General features: G+C 36.3%; 1 protein-coding gene across 1 annotated transcript in view; it reads right to left on the reverse strand.

Moving 5' to 3' along the window:
• The window catches only part of NAALADL2 (N-acetylated alpha-linked acidic dipeptidase like 2), a 406,939-nt gene that overhangs the window by 96,197 nt on the left and 294,748 nt on the right, over positions 1–15,994 (reverse strand). Inside the window, exons 8-9 of the mRNA XM_071438045.1 lie at positions 9,990–10,133; positions 1,594–1,686 (exon numbers count right to left, since the gene is read on the reverse strand). Coding sequence (XP_071294146.1) covers positions 1,594–1,686; positions 9,990–10,133 — 237 coding nt within the window. The remainder of the gene's footprint in view (positions 1–1,593; positions 1,687–9,989; positions 10,134–15,994) is intronic.

A 15,994-nucleotide genomic window follows, 5' to 3' on the forward strand; every position in this document is an offset into this window, starting at 1 on the left:
GTGCTTGTCTCTATGTGTGTGTTTGGTGGTCTTTAAGCAAAAAGTAATAAATTCTACCCTTGGTGATGCTCTGCAGTCTTTCATTAAGCACTAAAGATAAATTTTGCCTTCTTTCTGCACTTCTGTGAACATAAAGGTGAATATTTCATGTGTATGAAACGAGCAAAACCCCATCAAAATGACAGAGAATCAATGCCATGAAAATATCAAGATTCAAAGCAGTTGAGGAGGAATGACTGTAGTGTCAACCAGGAAGAGCAGAGAAAGAAAAAAAGGTTTAACATTGATTGTGTACAAAATATTACAGAGCATTAGACATTTAACTTGTGCCTTCACTAGAGGACACTTCTTATGGCTCTTGTTGAGCCAGACATCCATGGGACAAGCTGCTGCCATCCAGGCACTGCTACTGACTTCACTTTTTTATATCTCCTTGGATACCTAAAGTTCAGCACATATTGGCCAACCTCCAAAAAGTAGTTTTGATTAAAAATGTAATAATAAGATGAAAGGTTCTGGTATAGAGGAGATAGAAGACTTGTTAAACAGAAACTGAAGCACACTTTTTATTCTTTCTCTCTGTTTCACAAATTCAGAAGACAGAATGTCTAAACATGGCAGTTTCTGCCTTTCCAACTCCATGACAGCTATTTGCAAAACATTAATAATAGCAGACTGGTAACTTCAAATTCATGAAGGAAATTAAATCCTTCACAGAAACTAAATTCTTTGCTAATTGTTTCCTCTGTTGCTTTAAACAAGCCAAAAGTCTGGTGAGAAGCATACAGTTCTGCATGCACAAAACTGAGTTGTTATTTCACCAACAGGAATAAAATTTCTCCACCTCCTTCATTCCATTACTTAAGATATGAAATGACTGGCCTACCCCTAAGGGACTGTAAATAAATTTCCATCTTTTCTTCACAACCTAATATAAGAGAATTAAGGCAAACATGATGTTTTGATAATCATCTGCACACTAGGAATTGTTTGCACAATTTAAGTAACCAGCAACAGCATTCATTCATGTTGCAGAAAACCTTCACCTTTTAGGTAAATTCACTAACTAACAAAATAATCTCCAAATGATCTCATGATATCCTGATGATAACATTATTTCTGTGCAGCATCAAAGGACAGAGCGAGGTTGTGCTTTATGTATGTCCCAGTTGCATTTAGAGCTCCATTGTTCAACCATCACACATAGAGAACAGTAATTATTATTCATAGCATTGCATAAAACTAGCTTAAGGCATGATTGAGACACAAAATAAGGCTGCAGCAAGTGTTAAAACCATATTAAAATTAAAGCCATTAAACAGCTGCTTGTACAAACTACTGATACTCTCTGTGCTCCATGTGCAACACCTGCTGCTCGTGTAAAAATATGCTTTTTGTAACTACAATATCCCCTTCAGCTCATCCTCTGTTTAACCCTCATATTCTGTCTTGTCACAAATCACAAAATGAGTACAAAAAAGTCTTCTTCTCTCCTCTGTATTAGTGATTTATCTGGCAAAATAGGATCCTGATCCCAGCTATGACTCCCACCCATTGTGAAACAAATAATACAAATGGCAAAGGGATACCTACCAGGAAATATAGCTCCTTTTAGATATCCAATGACATTAGAAATTGTCTTGTAAGTTGTGACAGACTGAATGTTCAGACTGATTGTTTTTTTGCCTGTTAAAAGATGAAAAAAAAAGAAAATATTGAACTTATTTTCCCAGCCCAGAAACGTATGGGCTGAAGACATAAATTCCACATACATTAAAAAAAGAATTTAAAAAGAGGTTAAAAAAAACTGAATAGGAGCCACAGATTAAAACACAAAATATGACATTATCTTCTTAGACCTATTTTAGCAGCATGATTCAAAGATGGAATCTCAAAAGATATCTCTACTCCTTGAGTTAAAAGATCATTGAATTCACTCAACAAATGCTGCCAGAATACAACAGAAAAAGAAAATTTGTAAGAGTAGGATTTACATAACTCTGTGATAACAAAATATGCCTTAAACTTCATAGGTTTTTCTCATATAATCCTTCACCTAGGTCAATCTATCAATAACATTCACGAAATTATACCTGGTTTATATTATATTTTCTTGTGGAGAAAAGCCCCTGTGTTAAATCAGATGGGAGCAGTCAGAGCTCCCCACAGCTTTGCCAGCACAGCCTTTGGTGATGCTCTTGTGAACATGTGCCAACAGAAGCCAGGGTTTTTGGCCTAGCTGGCATCAGATGAAGAAATGGTGCAAATACAAAGGCAGAAAAATTTCAAAAGCTGCTAAAATGTCAGGAACTTGCCAGTACTGCCATGTCATTTGAGACTGTAGCACAGAATAAAGCCAGAGTAGAGCAAATATCTGAGTTTAAATAGATTAAAAGAAGGTGGGACACGGTAACCACAGGAGTTCCTGCAGTTTGTGACAGTGGAAACCAACCAACCAACCATGGGGAGCTGCTGACACCTTCCAAGTATGAAAACAGAATGTGCTAACATCCAGCTCATCTGAAAAGTCTACAACTTCTATCCAAGAGAAATGAAAATGTTTAAACTGCTTGAACCAAAAAAGCAGCAGCAGTGTGGCGATGAGCAGTGGCTGAGCCCAGACCCATGGGGATTCTCCTCCACCCATGGACGCTCCACCCCTGTGGCAGAACTGAGCCTGAAGCATCTCTGGGACACAATTCCCCCCATGTCCACATCCCAACTGCCACAGACCACAGTTAAAATACTCCACAGATCATTCTGCTCTCTATGTCCCAGCCATTATCCTGCCATGGATCTATTTCTAACAGATTCTTCCCAGGCTTTGTTTCCTGAGGTGCACAGAATATGCGAGTGGGGCGTTTCCTGCAACATGTGAAACAGAAACAACACATGGTTACTGCTCTTCAGGGTTCATTTGCTGGTTCATACAGTAAATTTACTTTAAAATGTTCTTAAAATAAAATACAATATATTTTAATTCACTCACCTTCATTGGTATTTTTTAAAAAAAGCAAGTGAACTGCTAGTGTTTATTTAAAAAATGAATTAGCAATAGTTATTCTATTTTTTATTCAGAAAAAAATCTCTTCAGTTATCAGCACATGTGTCTTCTCTATGACAATTCTGGTTTTGCTTGAACAAACCAGTGTAAATGTAAACCAAGCAGTTAATTAAAAATAACCCTGGCACATGACTTTGCAACAATCAGTCACAGCATGTTAATAATTTTATTTGCCACGTAATTAACTTTGCTCTTCTGACGTAAGTTACTATATTTTTAAAATTTTATTAATGCCATGTAAATGAATTGTTTGTTCAATAAAACCACAGATATTATTTTAGAATTTAAAAAAAATAATTTAAAAAATAGTCCAAAGGATTCCCAAAGGATTTTAAAACAAGTGAAAACAGCTCAAGCCATCTAAGTTAAATAAGCAGCTTAAATTTAACTTTAATTATGCAAGTTACTTCTTGCTGCTCTTTCTCACCTACAACCCTTCTAGAGCCAATTTACTCTTCTTAAAAAAAAAGATATTTTAAAGTCAAAACTGATTTCCTTTCCTCTTCCTACAACACTTTGGATGTTTGTTCCTTTAGGCCCCTTCTCAGACAAAAAGACGATAAATCCTTTTGAAGACAACTGACTTCACTGTTTTTCCTTAATCAACATCAGCTATCCAGTCTCTAGCTGACAATAAAGACACAGAAAATTAACTTCTGGCAATACCCACATTCTCCAATCAGATACTCGAGTTAATAGTCATGTTACACAGTAGTCAGCTTAGAGTGACTTGGGCTTAAAGGCTTAGAGCACCAGATGAAAAGGCTGAAAATGCTCTTTGGAGTATACAGCAGAAACAAAATTTAATCCCCTCTAAATAGTTCTGACAACAAACCTCTTGTCCTAACACTGTATTTTAAGGATCTTGACAACTCTTTTTTTTTTTTTTTTTTTTTTTTATATTCCCTGGGAAGCTATGAGGAGACTTTACCTTAACATTATTCAGGATACACTGTCTTTATGTAAGCTAAAAGCTACTTCTGGGATAGAAGAACACAAACATATTTACTGTTACTTTTTTAAAATTTATTTCTTTCCTGACCTGGTACTTTTAAATTGTCTCATACCAAATGACTACCTTCTCCTCTGACATTTACATAGCCATGAATTTCTAAAAATAACTATTTTTCCTCTCATTTGATAGACAATTTTAGTACTTCAGATGTGAAAAACCTATCTGCAGTAGTTACGTTAAAAGAACGTAAGTTAGGCTTGTTTCATTTTTTAATTTTTAAATTTTTTTGCTTTTAACTTTATCCCAAGCTCATGCATAGAGTATAAGCTTGAGTCTCATTTTCAAACATGTTGGTTAAATTCTTGAATCCTGATCATGCTAAACACCTATCATCAGACAGTTTTCTGAGCATTTAAGTACTGGATTTTAAAAAGCATCTTTAGGAATTCAGGTTTGAAAACTGAACTCATTTGACAAGATTTTTGCTAATCACTGAAAAAATTCTTCTACATGCACACTTAACTGAAGTATAGAAAAATCAAGTATTAACTGAATTTAAGGATTTCAACAGAATAACTCCTGGATCATAAAACCCAAAGCTATTTCAGTAGACTGCTGAAATAAAGTACATTAAATAACTTCAAGTAATGCAGTAAGGCAGTTTTTGAGATAGTTCCTGTTGAAATCAACACCTGAATAAATGTTAATCTGTCTGAAATCACAAATTAACTCGAGATTTCAAACATCATCAGACATCCATGCTCACATGACTTGGGGGACACTAACTGAGCTGAAGTAATCAGCATAAAACTGCACTTGACAGATCACCATGTCAATTTGAGTGCAAAACCTTATTTACTATGTATTTTATCTCAGTTTTCATGTTCAAACACAGAACCTTAAGTGAAGAAATATAATCATCACACACATTTATGTAACAGCAGCACTTAAAAAAAACACTACATGCAACAGGGCATACATAGAAAAGTGAATAAATATAAAATAGTATATACTTAATAATGTATATTATCTCAGAAAAATATTGTGTGATACTATAAAATTACATATGCAAAAATCAATACTGAATCTATGCAATGTGCAGTATTGTTGAGGTATAAAACTATTTGCACAGGAATGTGTCAGAACTCCTAGCCAGATGTCCTTGTAATGAAAAGCCTTCACTTTTTTTGTGTATAAATAATACATCATCTAAATCTGATATCTCTAATATTTTTCCTTAATAGATATCTATTTGATTAATCAACTATGTTACCTACTGACAACATAGTCTCCTTTTTGAACAAATATTCACAGATCTTGAGTCTCCAAGTCTAATCTTAGTATGAAGAGCTTAATGAATAAACTCCTTGGTATTTGATCATCATCTTTTTTGACCTACAAGGAGGAATCCAGAAATAAAACTCTTCAGATGAAGAGTTTTTGAAATAAGAAATGCCTAGAATAAAGTCCTTTAAGGAGGCTCTAAACTAGGATGGCCTAATGTGATACAGAATAAATGTGTCACAGTCAACATCAAAGAGAGATGAAAATGCTTCTGATGGTAAAGTTGAATTTCATAACCTCACACTACTTTCATTCTTTACCTGCTTTATAGCAATCAAAAGCAAAGCATCACACAGGAAAACACTGGTGCAGGACAGAATTCTGAAAACATATCTTGATCATTTACAATTCTGGTAGAAAAACTCTCTAGGCTTCAGCTGGGAGTTAGAGGGAAGATATATAAAAAATGCTTCCCACTGTTCATGCTTAATTCTTCTCATGAACTTCTGTTTAAAAAAGGAATGGAATTTAAAGTGATCATGAAAAGAAAATCTGAGAGTATTGGTATAAATGTCTGTAAGTTTTCATATAGATCAGAGCTCCCTATTTAACTTGTTCCTCTTTCAAATGCCAGTAAGAGACATCTGCAGAACTTTGTTATATTTCTACTGTTATGTACAATGACTCCAGATTTGGTAGATAACAGTAACATGCACTGCCACACAATCTGCTGGCATCTCTCTCTATTTGCACCCTTGGATTCATGTTTAGCATAGTCCAAATACCCAGAAATCATGGTATTGTTTGCATATTGATATCAGAGTGTGAGATGGCCCAGCCAGAGTTTATTAAATATGGGAGTCTTTATTTTCTCTGACAGGTAGCAAACTACCAAGGAGAAACACATATAATATTATCACAAGGCTGTAGTTTAACAGGAGGAGATATTCACTTTATTACTCCATGCCCTTCCTCTGACTGAAAAGAAGACAGGCTTGATTTGCACTAGTGCAGCACTTGGCAGAGAATTTTATTTATCTTGGATGAGAATCGCATAATATGGAAAGTAACAGACTCTTCCAATTATTCCTTTTGTATAATTAATGATTCAAATTTCACATGATCAGAGTTGACTATAAACTCAGTATAATGAACATCTGACACGTGGAACTACATAAAATAGATGCTCAAAGTCTCATAAAAATTCACTGTGTTGCGCTGCAAACCTTTCTAGTACCAGTCAGTTCTGGTTATCTGCTCCACTCACCCATTTTGTCAGAGGAGGTAGATTTGTTTGCAGCCTACAACAGAGCTCTGCACTGCAGTCACTGTGATGATTCACTATTGATCAGTGACTGTATTTTGTAGACTAAAAAAAGGTTACAAAAGATCAAAAGATTCTACCTAGAAAAGCATTTTGATCTGAGTAATTTTACTGTCTGCAGCAGAATGCTGGGAGTCTTTGTGTACCCGGCTCGATTATTCACACTGTGTTTGATATCATTCAAGTTACTTAAACTATTCATGCCTTGCCTTTGTAATTTTAGAAGTTAAAGTATAAAAAAATTACACCTATTGCACAGGAAAAGGCATTAGCAGGTGGTAAGAAGTGGGGTGTTTAAGTGAGATCACTTGCATTTACACTTCCTGCCAATTCAGCTGCCATACCAGGTCACACCAAGTGACCATCCAGTCCTTATCTCCAAGAGTGACAGCAACATAAATGTGGAGAAGAATGGAAAAATAGGATGAGCCACAGAGCAGGAGGATGCCCCAGACACCTGGAGACTGATCACTACTGAAATCCTGGATCTTTCTCACCTTCTCTCTTCTCAGACATTAATCAGGTTGAGTATGAAAACTGACACTTAAAACCAAAGGGGAAAATTACACACATAACTCTGTGATGTGTTTAAACAGCAGGCTTCCAGGATTTCCATTCAAACTAAAGTATATGATCATTAGTGTCAAAAAACACTTTGTATATTAATTGCCATTAGATAGATTTACATTAAATGCTCAAGAGTTTAATTGAAAAAGGGTAATTTGTACATTAGGGAAATCTCCCAAATAGTGGGAAACTTAACAGCAACAAAGGCAGTTCACTGTACACAGCAAGACTTCCCTCATTTATGTTTATAGGAGTGCTTTAGTTTTACAACAACAACCTTCACAATGTTCTAGCAAATATCCTAGTGAGATTTTGTAAAAAAAAAAAAAAAAAAAGGAAGCTTCAAAAGTTTACAGTTTCTCTATAGAAGTTCACTCTGAAATTCCTTCTAATTGCCTATCTTTGGGAAAAAGTTCATGGGAGCACAGAATTTCAGATTAATGAGGATTAACAATAATGTACCATACCAAACAAAAAGCAAATCTAATTACTGACTTCATCTAACACCAAATTAACAGCTGACTTCAATTCCCACTATTTGCTTTTAGGTCCTGAGCACAATCTGTGAGGGATGTTTGCCTCCATCCTCCCACTCCCTCTGTCACATTTTGTCTCTTGAAAACTGCAAGGCTAAGGGAAAAAAAGCAGCAATGTGAGAAAACTATATATAAATGTTTAATCATTACTGATGAATCTGCTGTTCAGCTTTTTGAAACATAATGATGAGAGAATGATGATCATTTTATCCTAACAAATTCAAGCCAACCAATCATCTGAATTGCTCATTCACCTCTTTTGACAGATAAATGATGAGTCCCACGTCAGAAGTGAAATCTCTCTCTTAAGCTTCTTCAAATCAACAGGAAGACTGCAAATTCAACCTTTGCTCTTCTCTAATGCATTGCTGTCCTCAGCATTATCTCTTTAGCTATTACTAGTATTAAATAGTTCTACACCATTTCTTATCATGAGACCAGGCTTTTATCTCCTCCATTAAGGCTGCTGCTGCTGAACAACAGCACACTCTGTGCTCCAATACATCAACAGCTTCACCATTAATTCACAGAAAAAATATATCATAACACATTACAGAATTATACAAGGCTTCTTCTCAGTCCCTATTCTCTCAATAAATTAAGACTTTTTTAAAAAAACCCCCATGGATTACAGTGGTTCAGAAGCTTTACATGAAATCACAGACAAGCAGTTGTGTTCACCCAGAGTAAACCAGACACGGACTGGCTCTCACTGGGCTGCTGGCTTGGAATATTCTTTCTTTCCAGAAATTCTCCTCTCACAGAATTCCTGTCTTCTCAGGGAAATAAAACAGACATGCCACACCTGTCACAGAAAAAGTAGAATAAGCTGCCCTTTAGGGTGATTCTGCCCTGCAGCCTCCAGACAAGCTTTTTGAGAAACAGACGTTGTGCAGCCTTTTATCTTTCTAAAATGAGTGTCATTTTCCAGCCCAAATCCAGGCTTTGCTCCAGGCACTTCAGCTGTTGGAAAATCCTTCAATACTAACAAGCTTCATGCAGCCTACCTGGAATGGTTAAGCCCTTGTTCCTTCCAAAATGGCCTTTTCCCCTTTTCTACTGGTTGTGAGGACAATAATTTTTAAAATTAAAAGTTCATTATTTAAAAATCCAGTCAGCCATGCGTGGAGAACAATTGTCCTGCCTAACCACAACAGCTTAAGCCATGAAACATGAGGGCTTCTGCTTTCTTTTTTGGTATGTATAACTACAAATGCTAACACAAGTCATAAAATTAATCAACCTTTTTTATGACTTGTTGTATTGCCCTCCTATTCCACAATAACTTTCCAAAAGCAATAAACAAGGGATACAGCACATGATACTACATTGGTTGCCCTTAAAATTTGTTTTTACTGTTATCATCACTGTGTGTAGCACAGGATACAGTGGCTAAATTAATTTGCCTCCTCCTTTCAAAGACCACAGTTTCAAATCAATTCATTTAAATGGGGCTTATAATGAAATTATTTTTTTTTTTATGGTGAAAGATGGAGAGCTAAAAAACAAAACCGAAGACTTTTTACTGAAGAATTACTGTTTAAACATTCACCTCACCTAGAATGTTCTCTGGAAGATGTTCTTCTGGTGAAACACTGTGCTGGAAGACTGCACTCTTACTTTTTTTCCCCTTCCTATATCAGCAATAAGTTTTTTCAAGCAATAATCTGTTTGACTTTGCTAATGGCATTATTTCTGTGAAGATACTATGAATGCATTCATCTGGCTCTACTCAAGGTATTTTGTTCTTATCATGATGCATGTTTTCCTGGTGAAAATTGGGAGGAAAAGCTGCCTGAGGGTTCAGGTAACAATACACTGTTTGCTCTATAGCATGTACAAATTAATGAACACATTTAGAATTTAAGTGTTATTATTCCAGAAACAGAAAAAAAACCCCACAGAATACTATAGCTACTGATGTCTTAATGTTAAAATCAAATTATTAGGAGTACAATAAGGCCCAACAAAGCAAGCTGCAGCACTAACAAACCTCCCTAGAGATGGCATCCACACAGAGGAGGTTCTAAGTCAATATTAAGAATTAGTGCTCAATGCCTTCTACTATTTTTTTTTAAACCACAACTTCCATCTATCAGATTTTAGGAGCATAATCTTTGGACTGTTCATAGCCTCTTCTAGAAAGCATCTAAGCAAAACACACCCATAATCAGCTAAACCTCAATGGTATAGCTAATGGTATATAGGATTTGGAGTCTGAGAGGAACATCCTGAAGGTGAAGTGGATTTGAAAATTACCTGCAGCTGGCAGGTGCAGGGGTGTACACCTGTCCCTTTGGGCAGTGTCCTCAGGTAGGGAAACAAGTTTTCTGGCAAGCAGTGCAGAAATTGGTTGTACCAACAGCGTTGTGAGGTTCAGTCGATTCTGCCTGTAGCTTCCATCTTAAATGACAGAAAGGGAAGAGCAATTTAGTAAATGAAAATTAGATTTTTCTCCTTCAGAAACCGAACACAAAAATGCAAATCTCTCCCACACAAGTTAAAACAACTGATTTAGATAAGCAGCTGTTGTTTTGTGCTTATAATACTGAAAAAAAATTAAAAAGCTTCTTCAAGAACAGGTACTACAAAATTACATGTACATATTATGGTATCTGGGCAATAATTTCACAAGAAAGAAACTGTTAAATGAGTCTGAGCAGATATTAGACTGTGAATTAAACACAAAAAATAAACTGGTGTGTAGTTAAAGGAATCACTGAAATATGGAAGTACAGGTCAGCAATAAATTTCAAATTCAAGTAAAAACTGAACAAGTGAAGAAGGTCTGGAATAAGAAGGTACTAAACAGACACATTGAGTGGAGAAATGTATGGATCAGAAAACATCAGAACACTTCATTACAGCTGAAACATCTTAAACAGACATAGCATAAACCTCTCAATATCAGCAGTTTCATGCAAAGTATTAAAATCTCCCTTTTACTGAAAAAAAGTGAGTTTGCATACACATGCCTGTCTAACACTTGATCATGGAAAGGTTTCTGATGAGATAATGAGATATTTTGGGAGACACACTGACAGAACCGCAGAGAAAAATAAAAAACAACCCAACTTTGCACGCGCAAATGCTCTGAAACACTTCAGGAAAAAACAGCTGTTTTCAGTTATTTCAGATGTCTATGGGGATCATCTCTTGCCATGGAAAGCAGGAACTCTTCTGGCAGATGAAAAGCCCATACAGAAAGGGAGGGGAGGTTGATATCTCTGACACAACCTGCGACAGCCTCACCATGTCCCTGCCCCTGCTGAATTGTGTCCAGACCTTCAACCAGAGATTCAGAACACAAGGCCTCTCCCCAAGACCTCTGTGAAACAAACACTGCATTTCCTGTCAACCTCGAGTTCTTTACTATCCAAAAGCATCCTTTACATTCTGTGTGCCTGCAGGCACAGGGGGAGGAGGCTATCAGCAATCAGCAGCATGTTTCAAGTAAATTTCTATGAAACTACTATCAGGACTGTTGTTACTGAAACACAGTATAAAGAAAAAAAAAAGAAATCTAGACACATTCACTTTTTTCTTTTTTTTTGGTTTTTTTTGGTTTTTTTGTTCTAGAAACTCATGAAACTTTTTACAGTACACCTATAATCCTCATGAAAAAATTGACCAAAGCTGTATCATTTCATTATGGAAAAACAAAAGGTATTGTTCACCTTTAATACTCAATGGCAAGGTGATCAGTGCTCAGTTTGAAAGAACAGACAAATTTTTAGGTGGAAAGGTAAAGCTGGTTCAAAATATAATTAAAAAAAAAAAAAAAACAAAAAACAAAACCTTTGTCTCATCAAACTTGGTCTGGGTTCTAAATCTCTTAAAGTTGTCACATCAGTGAAGTGACAGCAAAATCAGTTTGGTCAAGCTCTGAGAGTCTGTTTCTGCACTCAAAAAGAATCCCAAAAAGTCCATCAGAGATGTGCAATTGAGACGTTATTTTCTTTCCAGTGTTTGTCAATCTTCAGCCTGTATTACAGGGGCAATGAAGCTCAAAACATTTCAGATGAGAAGAATCTCTCCTTTCTCCAGTTACAACTTGAGCTTCACACCTGCATAACCTGTGAAAGATACACTTTCAAGAACAACTTACAGGAGAAACCCCTCCGTATTTAAAAATTAATCATTTCACGATAGAAGATGGAGTTTGAAGTATGGGAGAAAAAGAAAAAAGAATCTATATAAAAAGGCTGATTTAAATTATCTGGGCAGATTTATCTGGAAGAAAAACTTTCTAATAGGAGGAATTCATAAGACTTGCCTAGGCAGGTGATGAAATCTCTTAAACGGAAATGTTTTTAGAGAAAAGTGTGAGCAAACATCTGTCAGGAATGATGCAGATATGGCTGATGCCCTCCCTGAGGGAAGGTGCTACATTAGATGACCTCCTGACATCTTTGCCAGACCTAAATTCTATAAAATTCTCTCGTAACTAAACTTGATGAACTCCTACCAGAGAGAAAAACACTACTGGAATTAATACTAAAAAATGCTTTAAAAAAATTTAAAAAAATTAAAAAAACAAAAAAACAAAGTTCCCTTCTCTCTTCCAGGCATTTATTAATTGCCACTTGTTAAGGAGGCTGAGGAAAGCACTGTGCATCATGACCAGATTTCAAAAGTGAACCATCCAAAACCAATCTCTCCAGGGCACATTTAAAAACCTGGAGATTTCCAGGGCTGCTACTTAAAGCCTAATCATTCAGGTTTAAAATACTCATGGGCTTGGTGCTGGAGTGAGAGTGAAACAGAGCAGTGTAACTTGAGAAAGAAACCAACACACTGCAAGAACTTGGGGATTCTTGCTGGCACTTGCTCTGCTGGAAGCCAAACCCTTCAGAGCACAGAGAACTTTCAGATTCTGTGGGAACAACAAATGCTTGAAGGATAATTTAAATTTGCCATTTTGCTTCTAATGAAATTTAGTTTTATAAAATGAAACTCTTCCAAGAAGCAGAATTCCTTCTTCTCTGCAAGTCTAACAATGTAACTGAGCCAGGCCTAGAACCACTATTAATACCAGAAAGTCCCTGGAGAACTTACTGTAAAGTGAGGAGGAAAATACATTAATCAATTATTAAGTTAATTTTAGGAGCAAAAAAAAGAGGCAATCTTTAGAAAGATTCTGCACAGAAAGCAAGGCCTGAATTTCTACTTCTGCAATGACTCTATTTTGTGTTTTCTTTTTCAATGCAAGCACAAACCTTGAGCACCAGTTTCCACAGTGCTCAGCCTGGGACACTCCCCCAGCCCAGCATTTCACAGTGCTCCATCACTTGACTTACTGGTACTGACAACATGCTCTGGGATTTCTGAATTATTAAATTTATATTTAATAAATAACACCAATTTAATAACACCTGTCCACTATACCCTACTCACTTCTGAGCAAAAGTACAATTTTATCTTCATGTCAATGACTTTCTGAAGACTGAAAAACCAGAGTTTTAGTCCCAATGTCATACTTCTCTAGCCCAAAAATATTGCTTCACCAACAGCTTCCTCAGTACTATGTGAATAGTCTTTTATTTGCATTTCTCTAAGTTTTGTGTTATATGAATCACCTTTCTGTTCATTTTTGTTTAAATTCCAGATTCAAAGAAAGATTGGAAAGAACATTGTATTTCATCAATATGTGTTTATTCAAGGCACCTTCTGCCAGGATCAGATAAAACAAAAAGTTAACAAGTAAAACTGTCTAAAAAGCTTACTGACAGAATTCATCAAAATAACTCCTTCTGTGACCTAAAACACTGTTTTAATGATTTCCCCCCAAAAATACAGAGAGCAAAAAGTAGTGTGAGTGAACACTAAGCAATAATTGTAGGTACCCACGTCTTTGACTTTCTGTTGCATTAATAATACAGCTGTATTAGTTTTGAAATATCTGAAGTGAATGGCTCATTAATTTTTCACCTTAAGCTTAATAGAAATTTGACAAACAGTTTTATGCTGAAAATAGACACTCCAAGCAGGACTTCACAGCTCGTGATGGGAATAAATTAGAGCATAAAAGACAGAATAGTGTGTGTTTGGTCAAATGAGATGGTTTTGTCACTCAGTTCCTGAAGTGAACAGTTAGTGCAATGCATTCCTGTGAAAAAGGCATTCTTACATTTATTCATTCCCAGTGCACATCCTGCACTGTCCTTTGTCAGCACTTGATCTTGTATTAAGCATGACAAACCCAAAGATGTATAAACTACATGTCACAGACATTTATGTTATTTGTGCTTTGAACTCGTACCCAGCTTCCCTCCACCTTTGTTGGTAGCATTCAACAGCTGTTAGCTCCCACTGCTTGTCCTGCAGTCAGTCACAATGATCTATTTCTCTGAAAAATCAGGTTATCCATGGCTTTTCTGGCTTTCGTCTAACCAAAGACAGAGGCTGCAAAGATCTCTGCAGCACCTACAACAGGAAGGCTCTGGGTACTGAACTCACACCACCACTGCTCATCACAGCTATTTGATTAAATCTTCATCTACAGCAGCTTGCAATGCTGTCCCCATGTCCTTTTTTAAGACAGACTCTTCTAACTCAAAAAACCAACCTTCAATTAAGCCTACACATCCCATTTAACCTCTGCTAGACCCACCTGCTACACCACACAAAGTCACTGACAGATTTTTTGCCTTCCTAAATTTTATCATTGAAAAACGAAACTCATTTTAGCTGTTATTTCTTGCTGAAGGTGGATACAGTCAGAATATTGACCCAGAAAAACTGGTGCTGTTCTGCAAGCAGTTATGAACAGGAAATTCTGGGAAAGCATTCCCCAATTGCTCACCAAAGTCACATAAAGGTTTTCCTGCATATTAAGTCAGAGACCTGTTCCTCTAACAAAAGCTGTGCTGAACACTCCAAAGTGTTTAAAATGGAAGTAAGAATGGATTTTATTAATGCCAAGGAGAAGACCATAACTTCAGACTTTTAAATATCGGCAAGGAAAAGCAAAAAAAATCAAAAAAACAAACCTGGCAGAGAAAAAAGTTACTCAAGAGGAGCAGAATCTGGAGCAGGAGCCACCAGAGTAGAACTGGTAACAAGCAGTTTCCGGCTATGTCTTTATTCACCTCTCTATGAATTATCCACTAGAATTGCAACTGGAACATATGCCAGTTTTGAAGTGCTTTGCTTCACTAACCACTGATAGAAATATGGAGGAAGAGAAAAACATTTGCTTCTCTTCTGTAAAAAAACAAACAAAACAAAACAAAAAACCTTGGAAATTCTGCAACCAGAGATTTTAACAACAGCCAGAAGATTTCAAAGCAGCTTTAGAGGCAATGGAGCATGAGATGATGAATCACAGCAGCATGGTGTGGCAGCTTGCATTTCAGCATGCACGGCCACAAATGGACAGGGGATGCTCAGAACTAGGTAGTGATTGGAGATATGGGGAGGAGGATGGCTGTGCCTGGGAAAGGTTTATGCACATTCACAGAAAACACAGAATGTAAAGGCAGTGAGCACCACCTCGAAGAGAAACAAGCTACTGAGAGTTCTCAGAAAGGATCTAAAATACCTTTTTCAATTTGGTCTTAGCATCGCTGATAGTTAAAAAGAATTCTTTAAAAACACCTTTTTAAAATAATCACATTCTCATGACTTTAGGAGTTAACAAAAGGTTTAAAAGAAAACTGAAGATACCATACCACCTGTGATAAACTCCCCAAATAAGAATAATACATCACTGATACATAGAGAAAACCATAACCCTACAGAAATACTGGTTTGCTTACAGAGTATATTCATTATATTCTGTCTATATAACATTTTGTCAACAGAGTGGATGCAAATCTGTGTATGTATTACTCAAGACTGTCTCTTTAAACAGATTTCTGCTGTCCTTAAAAATAAATGTAAATATTCTATAGCTAATACAGAAAAAACCCAAACCCTCCAGAACTTGCTGTCATCTTTTTCCCTCCCTCACAAGGAAATGTGCTTAACCACCATGAAAGACAAAAAAAACATCACTCCCCTCTCTCCCACTGCAAATCACTCGTCTTAATGCCTACTTAATGTACTTTAAAAATACTGTCACTCTTGTTTCTTTTTAAGATACACAGAATAAAAAGTAACACATGTATTGTGTAAAAGCAAAACTGCTTTGACACACTGATGCAAAACCATCTCACTAATTTCCCTGCTCCTTTCTGAGAATATTTAATAAAATGGCAAGAATAAAAAGAAAACCACTTTTCCCAGTGCTCTCACCATTTTGAATCCCCCTTTCCACTTAG

This window comes from Agelaius tricolor, unplaced genomic scaffold (assembly GCF_023055355.1).
Source record: "Agelaius tricolor isolate 1412-34295 unplaced genomic scaffold, bAgeTri1.0.p SCAF_12, whole genome shotgun sequence".
NCBI classification, from domain to species: domain Eukaryota; kingdom Metazoa; phylum Chordata; class Aves; order Passeriformes; family Icteridae; genus Agelaius; species Agelaius tricolor.